The sequence below is a fragment of the Linepithema humile genome, chromosome 1, assembly GCF_040581485.1.
Source record: "Linepithema humile isolate Giens D197 chromosome 1, Lhum_UNIL_v1.0, whole genome shotgun sequence".
Classification (NCBI taxonomy): Eukaryota; Metazoa; Arthropoda; class Insecta; order Hymenoptera; family Formicidae; genus Linepithema; species Linepithema humile.
In genome coordinates, this window is record NC_090128.1 from 8,814,452 (window position 1) to 8,836,496 (window position 22,045).

The 22,045-nt window shown below is 32.5% G+C and overlaps 4 protein-coding genes and 1 long non-coding RNA gene across 8 annotated transcripts; 3 read left to right on the forward strand and 2 right to left on the reverse strand.

Annotated features, from left to right (window-relative positions):
* Positions 1–5: 5 nt before the first annotated feature.
* LOC137001656 (uncharacterized) lies at positions 6–8,731 on the reverse strand. Of its 2 annotated transcripts, XR_010891594.1 has the most exons (4): positions 7,249–8,731; positions 6,233–6,908; positions 5,217–5,892; positions 6–4,938 (listed from the first exon to the last, which is right to left on the reverse strand). It is a non-coding gene; the product is annotated as an uncharacterized lncRNA (long non-coding RNA). The 2 variants fall into 2 exon arrangements; XR_010891593.1 differs by having other exon boundaries at positions 6–5,892.
* A 1,485-nt stretch (positions 8,732–10,216) lies between these two features.
* Positions 10,217–11,718, forward strand: RpL26 (ribosomal protein L26). Of its 2 annotated transcripts, none has more exons than XM_012367991.2 (4): positions 10,217–10,370; positions 10,674–10,852; positions 11,109–11,249; positions 11,525–11,718. In XM_012367991.2, the coding sequence occupies exons 2-4, from the start codon at positions 10,685–10,687 to the stop codon at positions 11,660–11,662; spliced, it is 447 nt and encodes a 148-aa protein (XP_012223414.2). In that variant the 5' UTR covers positions 10,217–10,370; positions 10,674–10,684; the 3' UTR covers positions 11,663–11,718. The 2 variants fall into 2 exon arrangements, with proteins under 2 accessions (XP_012223414.2, XP_067216825.1); XM_067360724.1 differs by lacking the exon at positions 10,217–10,370 and adding an exon at positions 10,469–10,599.
* LOC105672818 (protein lifeguard 4) lies at positions 11,719–13,486 on the reverse strand. The gene is made up of 6 exons (XM_012367990.2): positions 13,295–13,486; positions 12,945–13,084; positions 12,688–12,796; positions 12,509–12,614; positions 12,280–12,431; positions 11,719–12,212 (listed from the first exon to the last, which is right to left on the reverse strand). The coding sequence occupies exons 2-6, from the start codon at positions 13,075–13,077 to the stop codon at positions 11,963–11,965; spliced, it is 750 nt and encodes a 249-aa protein (XP_012223413.1). The 5' UTR covers positions 13,078–13,084; positions 13,295–13,486; the 3' UTR covers positions 11,719–11,962.
* A 763-nt stretch (positions 13,487–14,249) lies between these two features.
* On the forward strand, positions 14,250–17,482 carry AdipoR (adiponectin receptor). 2 transcript variants are annotated; one of them, XM_012368131.2, is made up of 7 exons: positions 14,250–14,408; positions 15,246–15,520; positions 15,589–15,687; positions 15,849–16,020; positions 16,196–16,593; positions 16,667–16,831; positions 16,912–17,482. In XM_012368131.2, exons 2-7 carry the CDS (start codon positions 15,275–15,277, stop codon positions 17,044–17,046), a joined length of 1,215 nt encoding a protein of 404 aa, XP_012223554.1. In that variant the 5' UTR covers positions 14,250–14,408; positions 15,246–15,274; the 3' UTR covers positions 17,047–17,482. The 2 variants fall into 2 exon arrangements, with proteins under 2 accessions (XP_012223554.1, XP_012223552.1); XM_012368129.2 differs by having other exon boundaries at positions 14,254–14,503.
* An 851-nt stretch (positions 17,483–18,333) lies between these two features.
* Positions 18,334–21,955, forward strand: Cog4 (conserved oligomeric Golgi complex subunit 4). The gene is made up of 10 exons (XM_012367985.2): positions 18,334–18,607; positions 18,792–18,989; positions 19,083–19,457; positions 19,630–19,838; positions 19,927–20,122; positions 20,202–20,449; positions 20,517–20,739; positions 20,863–21,129; positions 21,197–21,382; positions 21,476–21,955. Exons 1-10 carry the CDS (start codon positions 18,545–18,547, stop codon positions 21,731–21,733), a joined length of 2,223 nt encoding a protein of 740 aa, XP_012223408.1. The 5' UTR covers positions 18,334–18,544; the 3' UTR covers positions 21,734–21,955.
* The last annotated feature ends 90 nt before the right edge of the window (positions 21,956–22,045 follow it).

Consider the following 22,045-nt stretch of genomic DNA (forward strand, 5'->3'; position numbering starts at 1 on the left):
TGAGAGAGCAGATTTTTTTCCTTCAATAAATACCGTGTATATCTCTTTTTACATCGCGAGATTGATTCCGTAGAATATTTATATGTTATTCTTTCTACATCACCAAGTATGAATTTAAATTATTCATTATGTTAACTTGCTCTTGTAATAATATGTTAAAAATATATAAATTTCAAAAGTTTACGCTTTTATTAAATAATTACAAGCACTATACGTATTTCATTTTATTATATTGTAATTAAATTTTTTGTATATAATAACATATCTTTACATAATTATATGTGTTCCACCTTTTAGAATATTCAGATTAATTAGCTGTTTACAACAAAATGTTTCTTGACGATAATTTTGTCGTGCAAATGCGATATTGCCTTAAAATATAATTACTGTCTGGTAAAACGTTCTATAAATGGCTGTATGGCGCTGCCAGAGCCATCTTCATTTTTTCCCCAAATAAAAAAAAACGTTCTATAAATGTATTTCGCCCATAGCATAGGAATAAGGAGACGGAGTGTAAGCCGCGGGGGGGTGAAGCCGCTTTCGGGGAGCGGGGACTACGGTCACATGGTACTTTGGTGCCACATTTATGCTACACTAATGCCAATGTGGTACCAAAATTCACGTGACTGCTATTCCCCGCACCGCGGAACTGGCTTCACTCCCCTCGCCTAAAGTAAGATTTTATGCTCTGTCTCCTTATTCCTATGTCTATGATTTCGCCAGAGAGAAACCTGAGAGGGGCTACGCTGCCGTTTTTCGTAAGATGCTTTTTCTAGGCTGTACACTAGCGGCACGTACATCCATTTCACAGCCTGCCTGGAACTACATGGCCACATCCATTTTCCGGGTGGTAAAAGAGCCCTGGTTGGTTCATGTCCATGTTACATCCACAATTTATTGAACAGAAATACGTCTCGCATATAGATGTAAATTATATCTATATGTTATAAATTGTATCTATATAAATTATATCTATATGCGAGACGTATTTCTGTTCAATAAATTGTGGATGTAACACGGACATGAACCAACCATGACTCTTACCATCCCGGAAAATGGATGTAACACGGACATGAACTAATCAGGGCTCTTTTATTATCCCGGAAAATAGATGTGGCCATGTAGTTCCAGGCAGGCTGTAAAATGGATGTACGCGCCGCTAGTGTACTGCCTAGAAAAAGCGTCTTACGAAAAACGGCAGCGTGACCCCTCTCAGGTTTCTCTCTGGTACAATCATTTTCTTTCTTTCAATGGAAAGAGGATTTAAAGAATGTTGTAAAATAAAATACATTGTTTGTCGAGAAAAGATTTTAATAAAACCAAATACAATATAATAATAGTATACAATAAATAATATTAAATTCAGAAAACATATACAATGAAGAAGAAATATATACAACAATGCTGCATACAGATGCAACAATGTGATATACATACATATATATGTAATACAATGTACAATTATATAATATAATATATAATATACAATATAATATACAATATATTAATACAATATTTTGTACAAATGAGAAAAAAATTTTTACAAGTTTACAATATTTAAGAGAAATGTTCCAGTGGCAATATATTTAAGAATGAATTATTATTAAAGATGTGATGTTTTCTATGAAAATAATATTTTTAATATTATATAATAAAAATTAAAATTTACTTCGCGGAAATTTAAAACCAAAATTTGCATTTATTAAACGACGATATTAAATATTTGCAAAAATAATTGGATACGTAAATTTACCACAGTTTCCGGACATTATATTTATGAATATTAAAAAATTATTTTGTTCATATATTTTCAGAGATTGAGACATATCCAGCCATTGGGACATTTAGCTTATTACAATTTTTCTTAATATATTATCCTGTATTCCATCGAAATAATATACAAGATAATACAAAATGAAAATAATATGCCAATATGTCAATAATATGTCAATAAAATCATTTAAACGTTCAAAAGTTTTATGTATAATGCAAAATACTTTAGTTAAAAAGAGCTGAACAATACGATTTTTTATTTATAATCGAAAGTATCTCTTATAATTCAAAAAGTAGTAATATTTTATTAGTGAAATTTATTAATCTAAACATTTAAACGTCTAAACGTTCAAACTTTTTCATAATTTACGCAAGAAACATCTTTCGTTTTTTGAAAGAGAATCTTGCTGTTTGCCCACCCGAAGTTTTATCATTATTTTTGTCATCAATAAACTACAAACTAACTGCCAAAGCAGAAGTTCCAAAGTTTATCGACAGCAAAGAATTAAAAAAAAAGACAATATAGAAGTGATAAGAAGTTTTAAAATCCTACCTACCCAAAAACATTATCTAGTACAAAATCCTACCTAATTAGAAATTCTATACCTAAGAGTTCGTACAAAAAATTTTCCGCAGGATGCTTTAGCGCAGAGCTCGGCTCAGTTACCGCCATTTGCATCTGAAATTCGGGAGGGAGTTTTTCGCAGAATGCTTTAGCGCAAAGCTCGACTCAGTTACCGCCATTTGTATCTGAATTTCGAGAAGGAGTTTTTCGCAGGATGCTTTAGCGCAGAGCTCGGCTCAGTTACCGCCATTTGCATCTGAATTTCGGGAGGGAGTTTTCCGCAGGATGCTTTTGCGCAGAGCTCGGCTCAGTTACCGCTATTTGCATCCAAAATCTGAGAGCTACTACCTTGGTGTTTCTCACAGGACGCTAGCGCAGAGCTCAGCTCAGTTTCCGCTAGTTGCGTCCGAAATTTTTGTTGATAGTCGATCATTATTCAATGATCAATCGTATCAACGTTGTTTCGAGATCTGTGCTCGACCATCATCGACGGGACCACGAATTTCGAATTTCCGCGCTCAACCATGGGATCAACACTAGAACTACCGACGATTAACATATACCAATTTTTATTTCTTTTTTCTTTCTTTTTAAAAGGTGATAAAGAGAAAAAGTACATTAATCAATTTAATTATTTAACACAATGCAACACAAGTAACAAAAAAAAATCTCAAAAAATACATTATAAATTTAAATAATTATTCTAAAATGAATAAACCGGTCATTTTTTGACCGCTTTGATAGTTCTAGTGTTCTAGTGTTAAGCCATAGGACCACGGATGCATGGGTAAGCTAGGAAAGATTGCGAAGAAATTGACGTATAGCAAGAATAAATATATATTTTAAAATTGTAAATAAATTGTTAATAAAAAATGCACTCTTTCTTTATTAGATCAATTATTTCAAATATACCATAATTCATTAATATATTTACGTTTGTGTAAAAGAATTTTCTTTTTCATTTTTAATTTAAATTTGTGATACATTTGTGGTACATATGTATTTAAAAATTTTCTTACTTTTGCTTTTCAACGCCAATTTATAATATTTAATCCTGGAAAGATATAAAAAGATAAACCACTTACCGTAGAGAAGGTAGAAATAAAAGTACACATTTACACACAGAAAAGGAATTTTGCTATCGCAATAAAATAATCGTTGCTATTGCATGTTAAATATGTTAGCGATAAAATTTTGCTACTGTAACTACTTTTACAGATTATTCGATATGCAACAAATCTGTTCTGTTCAAAAAATCGACAATTTTTATGATTAGAAAACAAGTTAAAATTCGCTGTTACAACAAAATAATTTATTTTTAATAAATTTATTTTACTATTGCAATAAAATTGTCGCCATTAATACAAATTTTTATAATAAGATAAAAATAAATTTCTTATTATATATTAGCAATATAATTTGCAGATTTAACAAAACTAATTTCGGTAAATAAAATTATTATCTATAACAAATCTCTTTGCTGTTCAAATAATAATTAACTGTAAGAAATTTTGCTACGATAGCTTATATAAAATTTACTGCGGCAGCAAATACTTTTTTTCCATGTATTACCAAGTTTTTTTTTTAATTTTATGTATAATCTTTTTTTTAAATATTTTTTTTTTTCTATTTTTTCTCATATAAAAAAAATATAAATAAATATATAAACATAAGTACATTATTCAGAATAAAAATATATTAGGTTATTTAAAAAATTTGTAATAATTTTTATAATAAAATTGAAAACAATTTTTATATGTTTAGAGTCATCTTTGTTCAGTAATATATGCACCATTGTTTTCGACAACTTTTGGCCATCTTTAACAATTTGTGCATACATTATTAAATAAAGATATATAAACATATAAAAATTGTTTTCAATTCTGTCATCAAAAAATTCTACAAACTCTCTGAATAATTCAATATATTTTGTTCTGATCTGTCAATCATGAAATACATTTAGGAAATATTCCAGGATTAAATATTCATCAACGCATCTAAGTCCTAGCCTATCCATTTTAAGATAATGAATCGAAGAAATAGTGTACCTTTTATAATTTTAATCAAAGTATTCTGGTGTATGATTATATTTTTAATATTATATGATTAATATTTAATATATATGGATTCAAAGGGCTATTAGGCTGATGAAAGTTGTTTCAACTTCAGGCTCAATCAAAATCAAAATTAGAAACACTTTGCCTTTTTTTGTAATGTACAACGCATTTTGCAGGTTACATATTTTTTAACAATTTTTATAATTATAATCTAGTATAATATGTATCTTTTCTAGATATATATAATAATATTGGTAACACATAATTAAATTTAATATAAATTAACTAAAAAAATAAGTACTTTGTTCTTTTAAAAACAAATGCACGTACAACTCAAAATACTTTTAAAAAATACGAAAAAATAAAATTTTGATATAACTACTATAAGGCAATAAAAATTATACGACCTGCAAAGTGTCTCGCGTTTATATATTTTTACACCATTATTTGATCCATTATCTTAATAATAAAAGACAAATTAAACTAACTCACCGATCGATGCGCAGCAGCGGAGTTGTCGTTCTGCTGATCTGCATAGTTGATCTGTAAAACACAAAATAAATCAAAATTATAGCAGCGCTCACAATATGAAATATTTGTGAAATCAAAAAAAATATTGAGTACATTGAACTTTTAATTCGTTTTCTAAGCAAATATGTAATAAAAAAATTATTATAAAAGTTTAATTATTTAAATAAAAAGTAAAAAAATATGCGAATAAATTCTAATAATGATAAATATTAACTAATGTAAATATTTTGTCTTTCAAATATTTTAATGTGTGTACAATATTTTCAACAAATAAATTAATTATTGCTTACCGTAAAGTTGCTCCGCCGGCGCCCGATGCTCCTCCTGAGCCTCCTCCTCCTCTCAGTGGTCCTTCGAAGCACTCACATTGAATCACACGCGTTCGCGGCGCATGCATTGCTCGCATGCGTACCTGAATACGAAAATCGCGCGATACTTAAAACGGCACTCCCGACATCACAGGCGAATCAAACCGAACTGTCCAAGCTGTGACGTTACGCGCGAATTCCGTCCGCGTTTCAGACGACCACATTTACCAATTGGGGCACGATTCTCTCAAAACAGAAGGCAAAGATAAGCTCGAAGAAGATGAGGTGATTAGTCATCCAATCAACCGACTAGATACAAGGCATCTGAAAAGCAATCGGTAGCGTTTGACTAACTCCGGTAGCCGTCCTCGACTACCTTCGACAGTCCGGCTATCTGTACAACTAGCGCGCTGCACGTAGAACCGAAGATTGCCCTGCCGTAGTGGAGATTTTATGATTGAAACCGACCTTTCCCTCCCCCGAGCCAAGCCTAAAGTCAAAAAAAATCGTGTCCCAATATTTGTCATACAGCAAAAATGCGTTCATCTATAGATTCGCTATAACTCTCGGCATTAACGGCACTCCCGACGCGCATTTTGTTATACTATACGACGGAACGAATATATTTTGTAGCACCGATTACGCGCACAAAGTTGATCTGCAAAATAAAAAAGTAAATCCAGATTAGAGTACTGTTCAAAATGATTAATATTTGTGAAATAATTATTGCGCACATTGAATTTTATATTCGTTTATCTATGCATACAGAATTAAAATTTTTAAGAATTAAAATTTTCAAAAATATATTTTGAATAAAGAAAAAAGTTTAATTAGTTGAAATAATGTGTAAAAAATTTCTAAAAATAGTGAATATTTATTTACTATTATAAATATTTTACTAAATATTTAAAGTATTTTAAATATTTTATATCCGCTACATTATATAATATTTTATATGCAATATTTTGCGAATAACAAATAAATGAATTATTGCTTACCGTAAAGTTGCTCCGCCGGCGCCCGATGCTCCTCCTGAGCCTCCTCCTCCTCTCAGTGGTCCTTCGAAGCACTCACATTGAATCACACGCGTTCGCGGCGTATGCATTGCTCGCATGCGTACCTGAATACGAAAATCGCGCGATACTTAAAACGGCACTCCCGACATCACAGGCGAATCGAACCGAATTGTCCAAGCTGTGACGTTACGCGCGAATTCCGTCCGCGTTTCAGACGACCACATTTACCAATTGGGGCACGATTCTCTCAAAACAGAAGGCAAAGATAAGCTCGAAGAAGATGAGGTGATTAGTCATCCAATCAACCGACTAGATACAAGGCATCTGAAAAGCAATCGGTAGCGTTTGACTAACTCCGGTAGCCGTCCTCGACTACCTTCGACAGTCCGGCTATCTGTACAACTAGCGCGCTGCACGTAGAACCGAAGATTGCCCTGCCGTAGTGGAGATTTTATGATTGAAACCGACCTTTCCCTCCCCCGAGCCAAGCCTAAAGTCAAAAAAAATCGTGTCCCAATATTTGTCATACAGCAAAAATGCGTTCATCTATAGATTCGCTATAACTCTCGGCATTAACGGCACTCCCGACGCGCATTTTGTTATACTATACGACGGAACGAATATATTTTGTAGCACCGATTACGCGCACAAAGTTGATCTGCAAAATAAAAAAGTAAATCCAGATTAGAGTACTGTTCAAAATGATTAATATTTGTGAAATAATTATTGCGCACATTGAATTTTATATTCGTTTATCTATGCATACAGAATTAAAATTTTTAAGAATTAAAATTTTCAAAAATATATTTTGAATAAAGAAAAAAGTTTAATTAGTTGAAATAATGTGTAAAAAATTTCTAAAAATAGTGAATATTTATTTACTATTATAAATATTTTACTAAATATTTAAAGTATTTTAAATATTTTATATCCGCTACATTATATAATATTTTATATGCAATTTTTTGCGAATAACAAATAAATGAATTATTGCTTACCGTAAAGTTGCTCCGCCGGCGCCCGATGCTCCTCCTGAGCCTCCTCCTCCTCTCAGTGGTCCTTCGAAGCACTCACATTGAATCACACGCGTTCGCGGCGTATGCATTGCTCGCATGCGTACCTGAATACGAAAATCGCGCGATACTTAAAACGGCACTCCCGACATCACAGGCGAATCGAACCGAATTGTCCAAGCTGTGACGTTACGCGCGAATTCCGTCCGCGTTTCAGACGACCACATTTACCAATTGGGGCACGATTCTCTCAAAACAGAAGGCAAAGATAAGCTCGAAGAAGATGAGGTGATTAGTCATCCAATCAACTGACTAGATACAAGACATCTGAAAAGCAATCGGTAGCGTTTGACTAACTCCGGTAGCCGTCCTCGACTACCTTCGACAGTCCGGCTATCTGTACAACTAGCGCGCTGCACGTAGAACCGAAGATTGCCCTGCCGTAGTCGAGATTTTATGATTGAAACCGACCTTTCCCTCCCCCGAGCCAAGCCTAAAGTCAAAAAAAATCGTGTCCCAATATTTGTCATACAGCAAAAATGCGTTCATCTATAGATTCGCTATAACTCTCGGCATTAACGACACTCCCGACGCGCATTTATTACGACGATCACACGGTATTTTACACACTCCCGACGCGATTTTGTCGTATAAGGACAAAGGTATAACTCGGATATCGCTTGTCGCACGGAATACGCGTTCGACACTCCGCGCCGAACAATATGTACGCAACAGGTAATGATGGAAAAGGGGGAAGAGGGTGGAAAACTGTGGAAAGTAGTAAGAGTGGTAGGGGGAGGGATGACATAGACCATCCAACCCGTACGAGTGTCGCCGTGCGACTGGTAAGGGGCAAAATACCACAGGATACCTCAAGGACTTTGCGCAGGCCTAGAAGATAACACGCGCAGAAGTAATACGTAGGGAATTCGAAGCAGGATAATGTATGATAGAAAAGAAAGAGATAGCGAAAGTATGGAATGCGTAAACAGCGCGTACGCCGCGACCAAAACAACCCCCAAACGCTATGTGTAAGTCTGGTTTTCTCTGCAATTAACACAATAATACGAAATATGTTTTATGTATTAAAAAAAAAATATATTTTAATGTGTGTGTGTGTGTGTGTGTGTGTGTGTGTGTGCGTGTGTGTGTAAAAGATAAAGCGTACGCAACAGGTAACGATTGGGAGGAGGAGAAAGGTGGAAAATTGTAAGGAGTAATAAGAATTGAAGTAGGGGGGATAACGCGCCGATACGCGAAACGGTCTGTCTCGTTCAAGTGCCGCCGTGCGAATAGTAAAATCCAGCTCAAGCTCAAGGATAAGGTCAAATTGGGAAAAGTACTATTTGGAAGAAGTGGGGAAAGGAATGTATACATGCCGATCAGTGTGTGCAAGAGAGAAAGTGTGAGAGTGAGGAAGAGAGGATATAAAATACGTAGGTCACAGAGCGAACGTAAACAACCCCCCCCCCCCATGCCGTGAATCAGCGTCGAAATTCCTAATATGATATACCATATTTTCCACATTATAAGATATTCTTTGGCGTTCAGAATTTTAATTTTGATAAATAATTTACTATTTTATTTTTCGCCTACTATCGTATTTTGTATCGTATCGTATTTTTAAAATTTTTATCTGTAGATTTGTCAGCATGATCCAATATAGAAATTAATTTTACTTGATTAAAATTCCGCGTTTTAAAGTTTTTTGAGCGTTTTTCTATTTCGTATTATAACACAAATGAATAAATATAAGAATAAAAATTAAATTAATAAATGCCCACGCAATGAAAATGTCACGAAACACGTCGCTTTGCGTGAACACGGCTGCCCGTGCAATAAATTTCGATGAAATAAATCTTTCGAAATGCGCGATTTAATCGATGTACAATGCGAAATTTATGTTACACAATTCTTATTTATTGAGATATAATTTGTATTTTCCATTTTCTATTACCAATTTTAAGTAACTTAATTGCGCAAAATTTCTTCTTTTATGATAGATAGATACTCGATGCTTGAATGTTTATTTATTTGTGAATATTGATTTATATTTAATTAAAATTGAATTGAGGTAATAAAGGGGATAAAAATTAATTTTTATAGTTATAAATTTGTATATAAATGATTCATTATTATTCATTCCATTAATTATTATTTCGTTATTCGTTATTATTTATTTTATTAATTATTATAATAACAGTTTTGTGTGTGTGTGTGTGTGTGTGTGTGTGTGTGTGTGTGTGTGTGTGTGTGTGTGTGTGTGTGTGTGTGTGTGTGTGTGTGAAGACAAGTTTAATAATATATCTTATATTATACCAACGTGTCATAATTAAAAAAAAATTATAATACGTTATGTTTTATTTAGATTAAAAATTAAATTAAATTTTGTTAACAAAAAATAAAAGTAAAGTGTTTTAGTCTAGTAAAAAGATATGCCATATGGTATCCGTTCATTTAAAAAAATTATTATTTTCAGAAAAATCAATAAAAAAATAAAGTTTCGACGCTTGCGTTTTAAATCTGGTGGTGTGCACGATAGGCAGAACGTTGTTCGTTTTAGTTGCATTTCTAGCTTATTTATTTTTCTTAAATATAACAAATGTAAATAATAATAATATTGATGATGTTATTGTTACTCTTTGATTTTTAAAATGTTTCTTTATTTTTCTTTAATGTATGTATCACCAGAGAGAAGACTGAGAAGGGCCATGCGATTGTTTTTCGTACGACGCATAGATCCATAATTGTGGATCTAGCACAGACATACACCAATCGGCCGTTTTACCATAGCGAAAAATGGATCTGGCCATGTAGTTCCGCCAGCTCAAAAAATGGATCCAGTTAGCGCTACTGTACGGCCTAGAGAAAGCGTCGTACGAAAAACAATGGCATGGCCCCTCTCAGACTTCTCTCTGTTATTGATTGGTCTAGTTTCTTTAGATCCAACGAATCAGATTTGTTTACAATAATGTGTTCTTTTTACCAAATGTGTCCATTGGTCCATTAGTCTTCGTTGGAAAGTGGCCATTGCTGTTAGGTATCTTGTGACATGTATAGTCTAGTATTATCCTTCCAGTTAATGCCGCGACGTTGAATTGTTGTTGGTGAGTCGAGCGAATATTAATCGCGTGGAATCTGACTCAAACGAAGAAAAATATGACGATATTTTACATAAATAAAATCTATAAAATCATTATTTATATATGCGGATTTTATTTTTCGTACATATGAAAAATTACGATAACTGTATCGATTTAATGTCAGTACTGGATATAACCTAACTTTTTGCAACGCATTTCGTTTGAGCAGTGCATACACGTTACGATTGATATTGTAAATTATATTTCTTTGAAGATTTAAAATCGAAAATAGACGAAGATAGATAAAATAGTATGTCTTCGTTACAGAATCCACGAAGATGAAGTACAATCGGCTGGTATCTTCCTCACGCAGGAAAAACAGGAAGAGGCATTTTACAGCACCTTCTCACATCAGGCGACGGCTTATGTCTGCTCCGCTATCCAAAGAATTGCGACAAAAGTACAATGTGCGATCGATGCCGATTCGCAAAGATGACGAAGTACAGGTAAATTAATTATGATCTAAATTAATCTTTACACTATTTTAAATTATCTTATATTTGCAATATCGCATGCTGAAATATTTAATTATTATTAGTATCTTTTACTATGAGTATTATCTGAGTCTACCATTTTACAACACGTACAAATAAATTGCTCTATTTTATAATTATATTTTTGAGACTTAGAATATACGAAAAAAATTCTAAGTATACAAGTTGAACATAGATATGTGTGTTATTTGTGATGTATTTCTTAAAGGTAGTACGTGGTCATTACAAGGGTCAACAAGTAGGAAAAGTTGTCCAAGTCTATAGAAAAAAGTTTGTCATATATATTGAACGAATTCAACGTGAGAAGGCAAACAGTGCAAACGTCTATGTTGGCATTGATCCTTCTAAGGTAAAAACAGTACAATTAATAAGTATATGATAAATTAAATTTATTAAGTTTCTATTCTTTCTACATTTATGATGATTTAAACCAAATCCATTCGCATAGAATTAGATAAATAGCTAGATTTTGAAACTTTGTGCAGGGTTTTCCTGTATGTGAGTTGATGAGTCTTGCTAGATCTAATTAATGCAGAGAAATTGGCACTGACTCTATCATTAAGTTTCTTATAATTTTGCACATTTATTGCTTAAATTTATCTGAAACCGGTATTATTTTTTCAGACGGTTATTGTTAAATTGAAGATGGATAAAGATCGTAAGAAGATTATTGATAGGCGAAGTAAAGGAAGACTGGCTGCATTGGGCAAAGATAAAGGAAAATATACAGAAGATGTGACAGCTGCTATGGAAACGTCATAAATTTTGATATTTTTCTTTGTTTACGTATAAAACACAATAAAATTTCAAAAACAAAATTTTCTAGTTTTTTTTTCACAGAAAATATATTTGATATATATTTGTAATACTAAAACCTTACATCCAATATATATTTCTTACTAAATTATATTTTTATTAATTCAAGAACTATAGAAGCACTCACATAAAAATTTACTTATATATATACTCAAAACTGTTGGATATTTTTATACAATAACAAAAGATTTATATAACTTGTGCTTTTCACATATCTCTATAAACAACGATGTATGGTAACACTATTTATTGTTTTGAAAGTGCAAGAGCTCGCAATATATGTAAGAATAAATTTATTATATCTAAGTAAATATTAATTGTCGCCAGAATGTATTCCTCAGGAGATAAGTTGTGCATTATTGCTTGAGTGTCAAAAACGATGAACAAACAGAATAGTAATGCACCTCCAATACTTATAGCTAATTCCAGTGCACTACTCTGAATAAAGATTTGTAGTAAACCACCGATCAAGAGACACCAAAGTCCAAGGAACAATCTGTAAAAAAAAAAGAACGAATAAGTATATGATTAAAACAGAATAATGCAAAAAAAGGGATACTCACCCAAATCCTAAAAATGAGAAATCTCGCTTGGTTTGAAAAGTGTAAGCTGTCAAGCCAAGTAAAACAGTGAGAGTTATAAACAATGCTTCCAGAACTAGTGTGGTGTCATACATGGATACCACAACTCCAATACTATATGCTTGTGCCAAAGTCTACAATTTTGAAAGCAAAGTTTTACAGAAACCACATATAATAGAGTGAACAGTAATTAGTTTCTTTGCATACTTACAAATGCACTTAAAAGAATCAAATTAGCAGGATGATCCCTTCTCTTTATCATCAAAGCAATCAAAATTCCCATCGTCATGAAAAAGGCTAAACCTATAGTCCATGGACTAAACAATAAATAAATTAACAATGTTTTTCTTAATTTCCATATTTACAATAAAGAATTAACAAATTTCTTACTTCTGTTGTACATATAACTTCACAGTTGAGCTCATTACAAACACAGCAGCCACTACAACTGTCATCAAAAGCTGAATGCTCAACAAACCATAAACTTTCCGTAAGAAACCTAAAAAAAGTCATAATATTATTTCATTGTTACTTAACATTAAGTATAAAGATATCATCAAGCTATATCAAATGATTACATTGCAATGTCACATGACATTTTAAAATAAACGTGTTAATTTCAAATTTTTATAACATTGTATAATTACCCATTCGTATATTGATGTCTGCATTATGCACATTGTTTCTATATGCAAAATCATTTTGTATTTCATGCTCAGCGTGTTCCTTGCCACCTCGTTCAACATCTTCTTCAACCAACAGCAATGGTAGAGTAGCCATTTTCTTACTGATAAAGAACATTGGAGTAACATTGACAAATTAGGTAAAGAAAAATGATAAAATTTCTATGTCATGCATAGAATTCTAATCAAAAATATTAACAATCTGTTATTAAGTGTAATTGAGTTGATGATATTTTAATATATTTGAGAGAACAAAATTTTGTGAGTAATATGACAACCAACATTCTCAAGATATCAGATTCATATGTACATACCTTGATTTCTCTGAAAGATTTTCACCGAAGATCAAATTAAATCAGAGTTGAGCTTACGTGATATTTTGAAAAGCACTGTTAATTATTTGACATTTTGCCATATGCAAAATCGATCAGTTGGATGCAATGACGCGTCTTCTATGGTAAAGGGATTTCACCTTACATTTGTTGACGTTGTCGGACGCACTGATTGGTTCCTGGAGCGCATGCGATTTTGCGTACCACCAATTTTGTCCTACATGTGCAAATATTGTTCACGATTGTCGTATGAAGTGGAATTTCGAATTTATTGCAACCATTGGGACAAAAATCTAATAACTTTCCGACTTTGACTATGAAAATATGGACTGCTAGTTACCCCACACTTTTCCTATCTAACCTGTGTATAAAGATATGTATCTAACATTTTTCGATATTTTACGAGATTTTGGCCCCGCCCCGTGTGGCAAATTGCGAGAAATTCAAAATACGTAAGAAAAATTCAAGGATTAGACCCGTAAAACTGCAGGCTGGAGTCATTTATTTTCCCTTTTTTATATTTCCTCGATTCGCAGCCTTCCACAAAACAATATAACACCATTTTTATATATTTAAATGGTTATCAAAGATACAAATCGACATCATGCACTAAACACCACACATTTTTGATACGCACACTATTGTATGGATTAGTTATTCCTGGTCCCGTTGCCACACGGTGTCGCTACAGATCTTGGCTATCAACGTGAAGTTGGCTCTAGCAGTTCATATTTTCATATAGTCAAAGCTTTCTGACGGAAGTTCCCAACTTGCTATTGTTGGCAGCCAATCGGCACGTTCGACAACATCGCAACGTTAAAGCCTGTGCTGTATGGTGCATTTATAGTAATTTACTAGATCACTTGCGAATTGCTGAAACAAGTTGCATAGTCTGATACAGGCTTGAGATAAAGGCTTGTAAACCAATCATCTCTATACTGCGATTCGCCATATGTCAAACAGTCGATGATTGTGTGGGTATCGCGTCGCTTCTTGCCACGCGTTGTTGCGTACCACTGTGTGCTATATGTAGAAGGGTATCCATTAGGCAACTTTAGATCCAATGTATAAACGTTTACGCAACAAAATACAAAACGTAATTTTTTTGAAGGCATTCTAGTATTCTTACAGTTTAAAATTTTTGAAAGTATATGTCTATACAAATGTAAACAGTGCAGAAATTGTCGAATGGTGAGCAACGGAAATGTTATTCGTATTTATATATTTGCCGTCGATGATGTGTTTTGTCAGTCATATGTTTCGATAATAAATAAATACTTATTTCATGTCTGTTGCGTGCTTTTGCAATGCATCACATTCCACAGTTATTTCACGACAAAGAGAAAACGAAGTTCTTTGTATAATTCGAAACAAATAATTTTTAAAAAATTTTTTGCCTTGAAGGATTAAAGTCCAATGTAAAGCGTTATGCATTTATCACGCATTATATAACAAATTGCAATGTCTATACAGTTTAAATGTTTGCCAAAAATTATATTTGGAAAACAGTGTACTTCAGAATATAAAAATCTTAAAACTCTGTGCAAAATTGGTTTTGTTGATTCACGATTGATTGTCAGACTGAAATTATTTTTCATTTGGACCATTTAACTTTTGTGTTAACTTTTTTAATATTTTTACATGTGACTGAGTATTATTCAATATTTATGTATCAGAACTGTACACTTTTATCAGTTTCACTTTGAAAATAGATTTATATCAGGAAAATAATAACAGTACAATTTATAACTGATTCATAGTGCTGTAAGTTAATATTTAGAGATAGAGATTTATAAAACAATGCTACATATAATCTGACAATTAAAAGTTTACATCAAGATATACCAATCCATATCTACATTGCTTCTCTTATCTATTAAATGTGTCGTGCAATTTATATTATACATTTGATAAAATAACAATATATTTTCAGAGTCGCAGTTTATTATATCAGTTTTGAACATGTCACAATACGAAGATGTCATTTTGGAAGCCAAGAAGAAAGAAGAAATTTTATCAGAGTTGGGTGGAATACGACATCGTATTCCATGGAGTGATCGTGTATTGCTAAATAGTGAAATACCTGGTTTACACGAAGTTACAGAATTATTAGACGATGATGATGCAAGCTGTTTGGCAGAAGAGGAAGATGGAGTTGGATGTCCTTTGCCTTCAACTCCAGAAGATGATCATCTTTTGGATTGTGAGGTATGTTTCTCATTGTCTTAAAAGAATGTAAAAATTAATTGATCAAACATCTTTTGTTTAAATTACAGATGACTGAAGTGTTGAAAGCAGGCGTATTAAGTGATGAAATTGATCTAGGTGCGTTAGCTCATAATGCAGCAGAGCAAGCTGAAGAATTTGTTCGAAAGGTAAAAAGATATCTAATAAGGTTATGTATACTATCACATTGCCGAATAATTGTAAGATACTAATTGTAACAAAGAAAATTAATCTAGATTGTAATTTGGTGCGTCACTGGTGACTAAACGGTTAAGTTTATAGCTTTGGATTTGCAATTTTTTATTGACAGGTATGGGAGGCATCTTGGAAACAATGTCATTTTAGAAATTTGCCACGATGGCTGCAGGATAATGATTTTTTACATGCTGGTCATAGGCCACCATTACCTTCGTTTTATGCATGTTTCAAAAGTATTTTTCGAATTCATACTGAAACTGGCAATATTTGGACACATTTGTTAGGTATGTCTTCTTTTATTAATGCAATATTAAGGGACACTGGTGGAATGTATTGATGTACACTTTTTTGAAAGCATACATTACATAACAAGAAGCATATACATAGCATATTTGTTTAAGCATATTGTGTAACTTTTAGTTACAAATTTTGTTCATCAAATGTCTTATTTTTTTACAGGCTGCGTTGCCTTTATTGGTATAGCTATATTTTTTCTAACGCAACCTCCTATAGAAATTCAATTGGAAGAAAAATTGGTATTTGGTACCTTCTTTGCTGGTGCTATAATTTGCCTAGGAATGTCATTTGCCTTTCACACAGTTCATTGCCACAGCGAATGTGTTGGAAAGCTATTTTCAAAGTTAGATTATTGTGGCATAGCTATGCTTATTATGGGTAGTTTTGTACCATGGCTTTACTATGGATTTTATTGTGACTATCAACCTAAATTAATTTATCTATCTGTGGTGGTTGTCCTTGGTATAACCAGTATCGTAGTATCTTTATGGGAGAGGTTTGGTGAACCAAACTATCGTCCACTCAGAGCCGGAGTTTTTATGGGATTTGGACTTAGTGGGGTAAGTTGTTTTAATTATTTACACAATACAGCTTTATTTTCAAATTAATATCTACTATTTTTATTTTACTTAGGTAATACCAGCTGTACATTATGCTGTCGCCGAAGGTTGGTTTAAGGCGATTAGCCAAGCCTCCCTTGGTTGGTTGATATTAATGGGATGTTTGTATATATTAGGTGCATTATTTTATGCTTTAAGGGTGCCTGAACGTTTTTTCCCAGGAAAGTTTGATATTTGGGTAAGATCTATTAAAATGTTGCATGTTATTTAAGACTCGATTATATCTTAACAATTTTGTATCTTATGTTTTGAATTTAGTTTCAGAGCCATCAAATCTTCCATGTATTAGTGATTGCAGCTGCTTTTGTGCACTATCACGGTATTACGGAAATGGCGATGCATAGAATGACAATAGGCGACTGCACAAATCCATCGCAGGTGTTAGCTTTTTAAATCTACTGGCATATACCTTCATCTTGTTGATAACTTTCATGTCATTAACTGACAAAGACTCCTAAATCTTATGTTATAAATCTGTGCTGTTGAGAAATATGGTAAATATGGTGTGAAGTAAGATGAATTTATTTAAGTAAGATGAATATATTTATAATCTCATTTATTTGTGTTAGATTATGGTTTAAAATGTTACTTATTTAATTGTTTTTATTAGCTTTAAGAAGTTACTTTTGAAAATATGTATATTTATATGAAATTAAGAATTATTAGTGTTGTATGGAAAGGTTATTTACAATTTATTTAAAACTAATTTTATTGGAATATATTAATGCTCTTTTTAAGAGTACCATCGACCAAATTATGGCACTATAAAACTATATAAACAAAGTTTCAGAGTGAATAATTATATTAAAGTGTGTTATTTAAACTGAAATATTCTGAATTTTTCGGATCCCGAGATAAAATTTTGCATATTATTTTCAAAAATGCGAGTGCAATCTGAATTTGAATAATGTAAACAAAATAAAATTCCGAAATAAGTACTTAAGTGTAAACTTAAATAGCATATATATTATTTATCCTCAGATATTTTAAATATTGAAAAATATATAAAATTTGTGATATTTTTGTGACGTTCTAAAAAAAGACATATTTAGGATGTCCTAAAAACGTCTTAAAAAAGACATCTTTAAAACGTCCTAAAAGCGTCCTAAAGAAGACGTTTTTAATTTCTTTAACAATTGACATTTTGAATTTTGCAATAAAAAACTTTCCAGAAATTTTAAAAAGGCGTTTTAATATTATTTAAGTATTTTACAAGCATCCTAACTATCAATAGTAGCCCAGAAGTATGTAGAAAAATTAAGATTACTCGCTGGAACGGCGAGAAACGCTCCATTTTAACCAGAATTGAAAAATATTAACAGGAGCGCATGATGATAGAGGAGCTCACTCATATAGCGTTTTCGATTATACAGGATTTGAACGACCCAGGGTTGATCAATCACTATTTTACTATAAATGCAAGTCTTTCATTGGTGGAGAGGTTGCAATGACGTCATTAACCAACCCTGGGTCGTTCAAATCCTGTATAATCGAAAACGCTAATAACTGTACATGATGGTAAGTATACCGACTACACTAGTCGGTACATTTACTATCAATGCATTCGTAATGTTACTTTATCTAATCAATAAATGGCACCCACTATATGAGTGAGCTCCTATATTTTCATGTGCTCCTGTTAACAATTTTTCAATTCCAGCTAAAATGGAATGTTTCTGGCCATTAAGAAAGGAGACAGAAATAGTATGTCTGTTCTTTTCTAGTGTACAAAGCGCGGAGCTCACATGTATGTACGTGGCTTGCGCATTGTGCAGTATTCCCTCCCTCGTGCTACTTGCTGTTTGTATCTCAAATTTGACATTACTGTGAATTCGGTTTTGTTTCTGTCAAGTCCGTGTAAAATATTTGGAAGAGAAATATTGTTGATAATATGGTTTTACCAATAAATGAGGAAAACCTACAACAAATATTGGATAAGTTATCTCAAGATGAGGTTTGAATCTATTGCATATGATTTTTTTATTACTTATACCTTGTATATAGACAAATTTTCTATAAACAAATTAAGTTTTATAGTTTCATTATTTATAATTACATAAATTAAGATTTTATTTATTGTCAAATATGTTATTAAAAATAATTGTCATACATTTAATAAAAATTATATTTGATGACAGGTTTCTATAAAGAAAAATTTAGATGCCATTCTTGCTCGACGATGTCATGTAGAGGCAAAGCTACAAAATATTGGCAAAGTGTTACCAAATGTTATAGTAATACACACAGAAGGAAGAAAATTTTGTGATATGATTGCTTGTACTAATGAGTTAGCAGAAAATGTTAGTGCTAAAGTGAGACAGCTGGATTTAGCAAGAGTAAGTTACTTAAATTAGGAGTAATATAATTTTTGAACATAAATTTATCTAATCATTTTCTTAAGTTTTAAATATTGTAATTTTGTTTAACAGAGCAGAGTGTGCGAATGCCAAAGTAGAGTAAATGATATATTAGATTTGCAATTATGCAGTGAGGGAGTAGCAACTGCTCTGCGTAATGAGGATTATGAACAGGGTGCTGCTCATGTTTATCGTTACCTAACAATGGATCAGCAATTGCTGGAAAGAACAGCTGAAGACATATCTGAAGATCACACTAGTATTAGCAGTTCCTTGATTACCTTGCAACAAGCCGCAATGGAATTGAGAACAGTTATTACGCATAAATTTGATGAAGCTGTCAAATCTGAGGACTTGGCATCTGTTGAACGATTTTTCAAGATATTTCCACTATTAGGGATGCATTTAGAAGGACTAAAAAAATTTTGCAGTTACTTGTGTACTAAAGTATGATATAACATACATAAAGTTATATTGGATTAATCAGAAAGTTTTTTTGTGATGTTTTCCTTTTATTTTTGTCAGAAAATCTGAAGAAACTTGTTGGTTAATTCAATATTTCTGTCATGTAATTCTCATTAAAAAGATATTACTTAATCTTATTTATTTTTAATATTAGCTGCATGAGACTGCACAGAAGAATCTACAAGTGGCACTAGAGATTAAAAGTAACGATAAAAGAGCAGCTGTAATTTTTGCTGATACTATGACTCTTTTATTTGAAGGAATTGCGCGTATTGTAGAAGTCCATCAACCAATTATTGAAACTTATTACGGTCCTGGCAGACTTTTAATGACCATCTCAATTTTGCAAAAGGAATGTGATAGGTAAGTTGAATTTGTATTGTATATATTAAGTTTTAGAGATTTATATATTTAAAGAAATGGTACACTAACTTATATTTTTATAAAATAGGCAAGTCAAGAAGATTATTACAGTATTTACAAAACATAGAAATATATCCAAGAATGTTCAGATAATAAATGACTATTTGCGAAAACCAAATCCTGAAAGATTCGATCCCAAAGAGCTCGATCTTCTTTTGGGAGAAATAACTATTATGCATTCAAGGGCAGAGCTTTACATACGTTTTCTAAGAAGAAGAATTAAAGTAAAAAGTTACTAAATAATCTTATGATTTATTATGATCATTTAACACTGCGCATTAATAAATAATATTTCTTTTGCAGAACGACATAGAGATCAGTACAACAGACGAGACGCAACGTACTGAATTATTGAATGAATTTGAAACGACTATGAATAATTCCGAATTGGCGCATGGCATGCAAGAGTTGCTTGGTGCTTATCTTGCATTAGAGAGATATTTTCTCGAGGAGAGCGTAAATAAAGCTTTGGGAATAGATGCATTGGATCCTGATCAGCAAACTTCTAGTATGGTTGACGACGTATTTTTCATAGTGCAGAAGTGCATACGGTATATATTGCCAGATTTAGCTAGTAGTTTATGACATTATCGGAAAAATAATAAACAATTTTTGCAGACGCGCTATGTCGAGTTGGAGTATAGACGGTGTTTGCGCTGTCGTGAACATGGCTTGTGGTATTTTGGAAGGCGAATTTGCAAACAGATTAAGAAACAGATTACGCCAGGGTTATCCAGCGGGTTACTTAGATCTGGCACAAGCGTACAGTGCTCTCCAAACGAGCATACAGCACGGTCGTTTGCAAACGTCTGACACAGAATATGCTCGTCTTATGTTTTTGGTAAGTAAAATTTACAGTTTACATATTGCTTATCATGTTATTACTGTAATAATTTTAGTATATTGAAATACATTTTTATATCAGTTTATTATATATCTAATTATTGTTTGTGTCATTTTCCAGGCATACCTAAATAATACCGATGTGAGCACAGAGTATGTACAAACATTGTGCAAAAGTCTCAGTGTTGAAATAGACGCAACGTTTCCCAACATGCAAAAGAGGGACAGAGGCAAAATTGATAGTTGTTTAGCTGGTCTGAAGGGAGTTATATTAATTTTACGTGGTGTTATCGATTACGGTCTAGAACAGTTACGCGTCAGTGCTGTGAAACCTAGAGTTACTCCATGGGTGGATGCATTTCTATCCGTAGATCATCATATTAATGAGGTACATCTTGCAGGAATAAGTACATTTTGTATATTTCCAAAATAATGGTATTTATGTATACATACAGGATGAATTGTTGAGATACGAAACAGACGAGCCATTTGTGCAAACGTTAGTCACGAACCTGGAGAGTCTACTTCAAGGATTCAAAGATAGTCTAACAACTTCCAATTACGATGCACTTATCGGACTTTTGACCGCGGAAGTTACAGCGCGTTTAGAAAAGGTGGTCTTGAAGTCAACTTTTAATCGAGTACGTACATTAAATTTAAGTTGTTCTCGTAAACTGTTTTCTTACCCTTTAAATTAGAATATTAATGTAATACAGCAAATTTGCACATTTCAGGCAGGTGGTTTGATATTAGACAAGGAAATAAGATCGTTAGCCAGCTATTTAGCAGCTGCCACGTCATGGTCCATAAGAGATAAATTCGCGCGTTTAACACAAATCGCCACTATTCTGAGTATAGAAAAGGTCGAAGAACTCGCTGATTACTGCGGCGCGGATGCGATAGCGTGGCGATTAACACCATCAGAAGTTCGACGTATCGCTTCTTTGAGAATAGATTTTCGGCCGGAAGACATAAAGAGATTGAAGCTATAACTTATTATCATTCAATAATAAATATTGAGCAAAACGTACATGTGCAATTGAATCAAATATTGCAGTTTAATTGGGGCTCTCTTTAATTGGCTTGTCAACTTAAGCCCTGAGGGATACGTAATTAGAAGTAAAAAAAAAAAAAATTATATATATATATATTAAAGAAAGTAAATAATAAAATTTATAAATTGTAAAATAAATGAATAAAATTTCAAATATTAAGTTTTTTTTTTCAAAGTTTTAATATTATCCTAAATATTTCCATTCAACAACGTTCCATAACTATCAGCGCTATTGTGTCATTCTATCCTT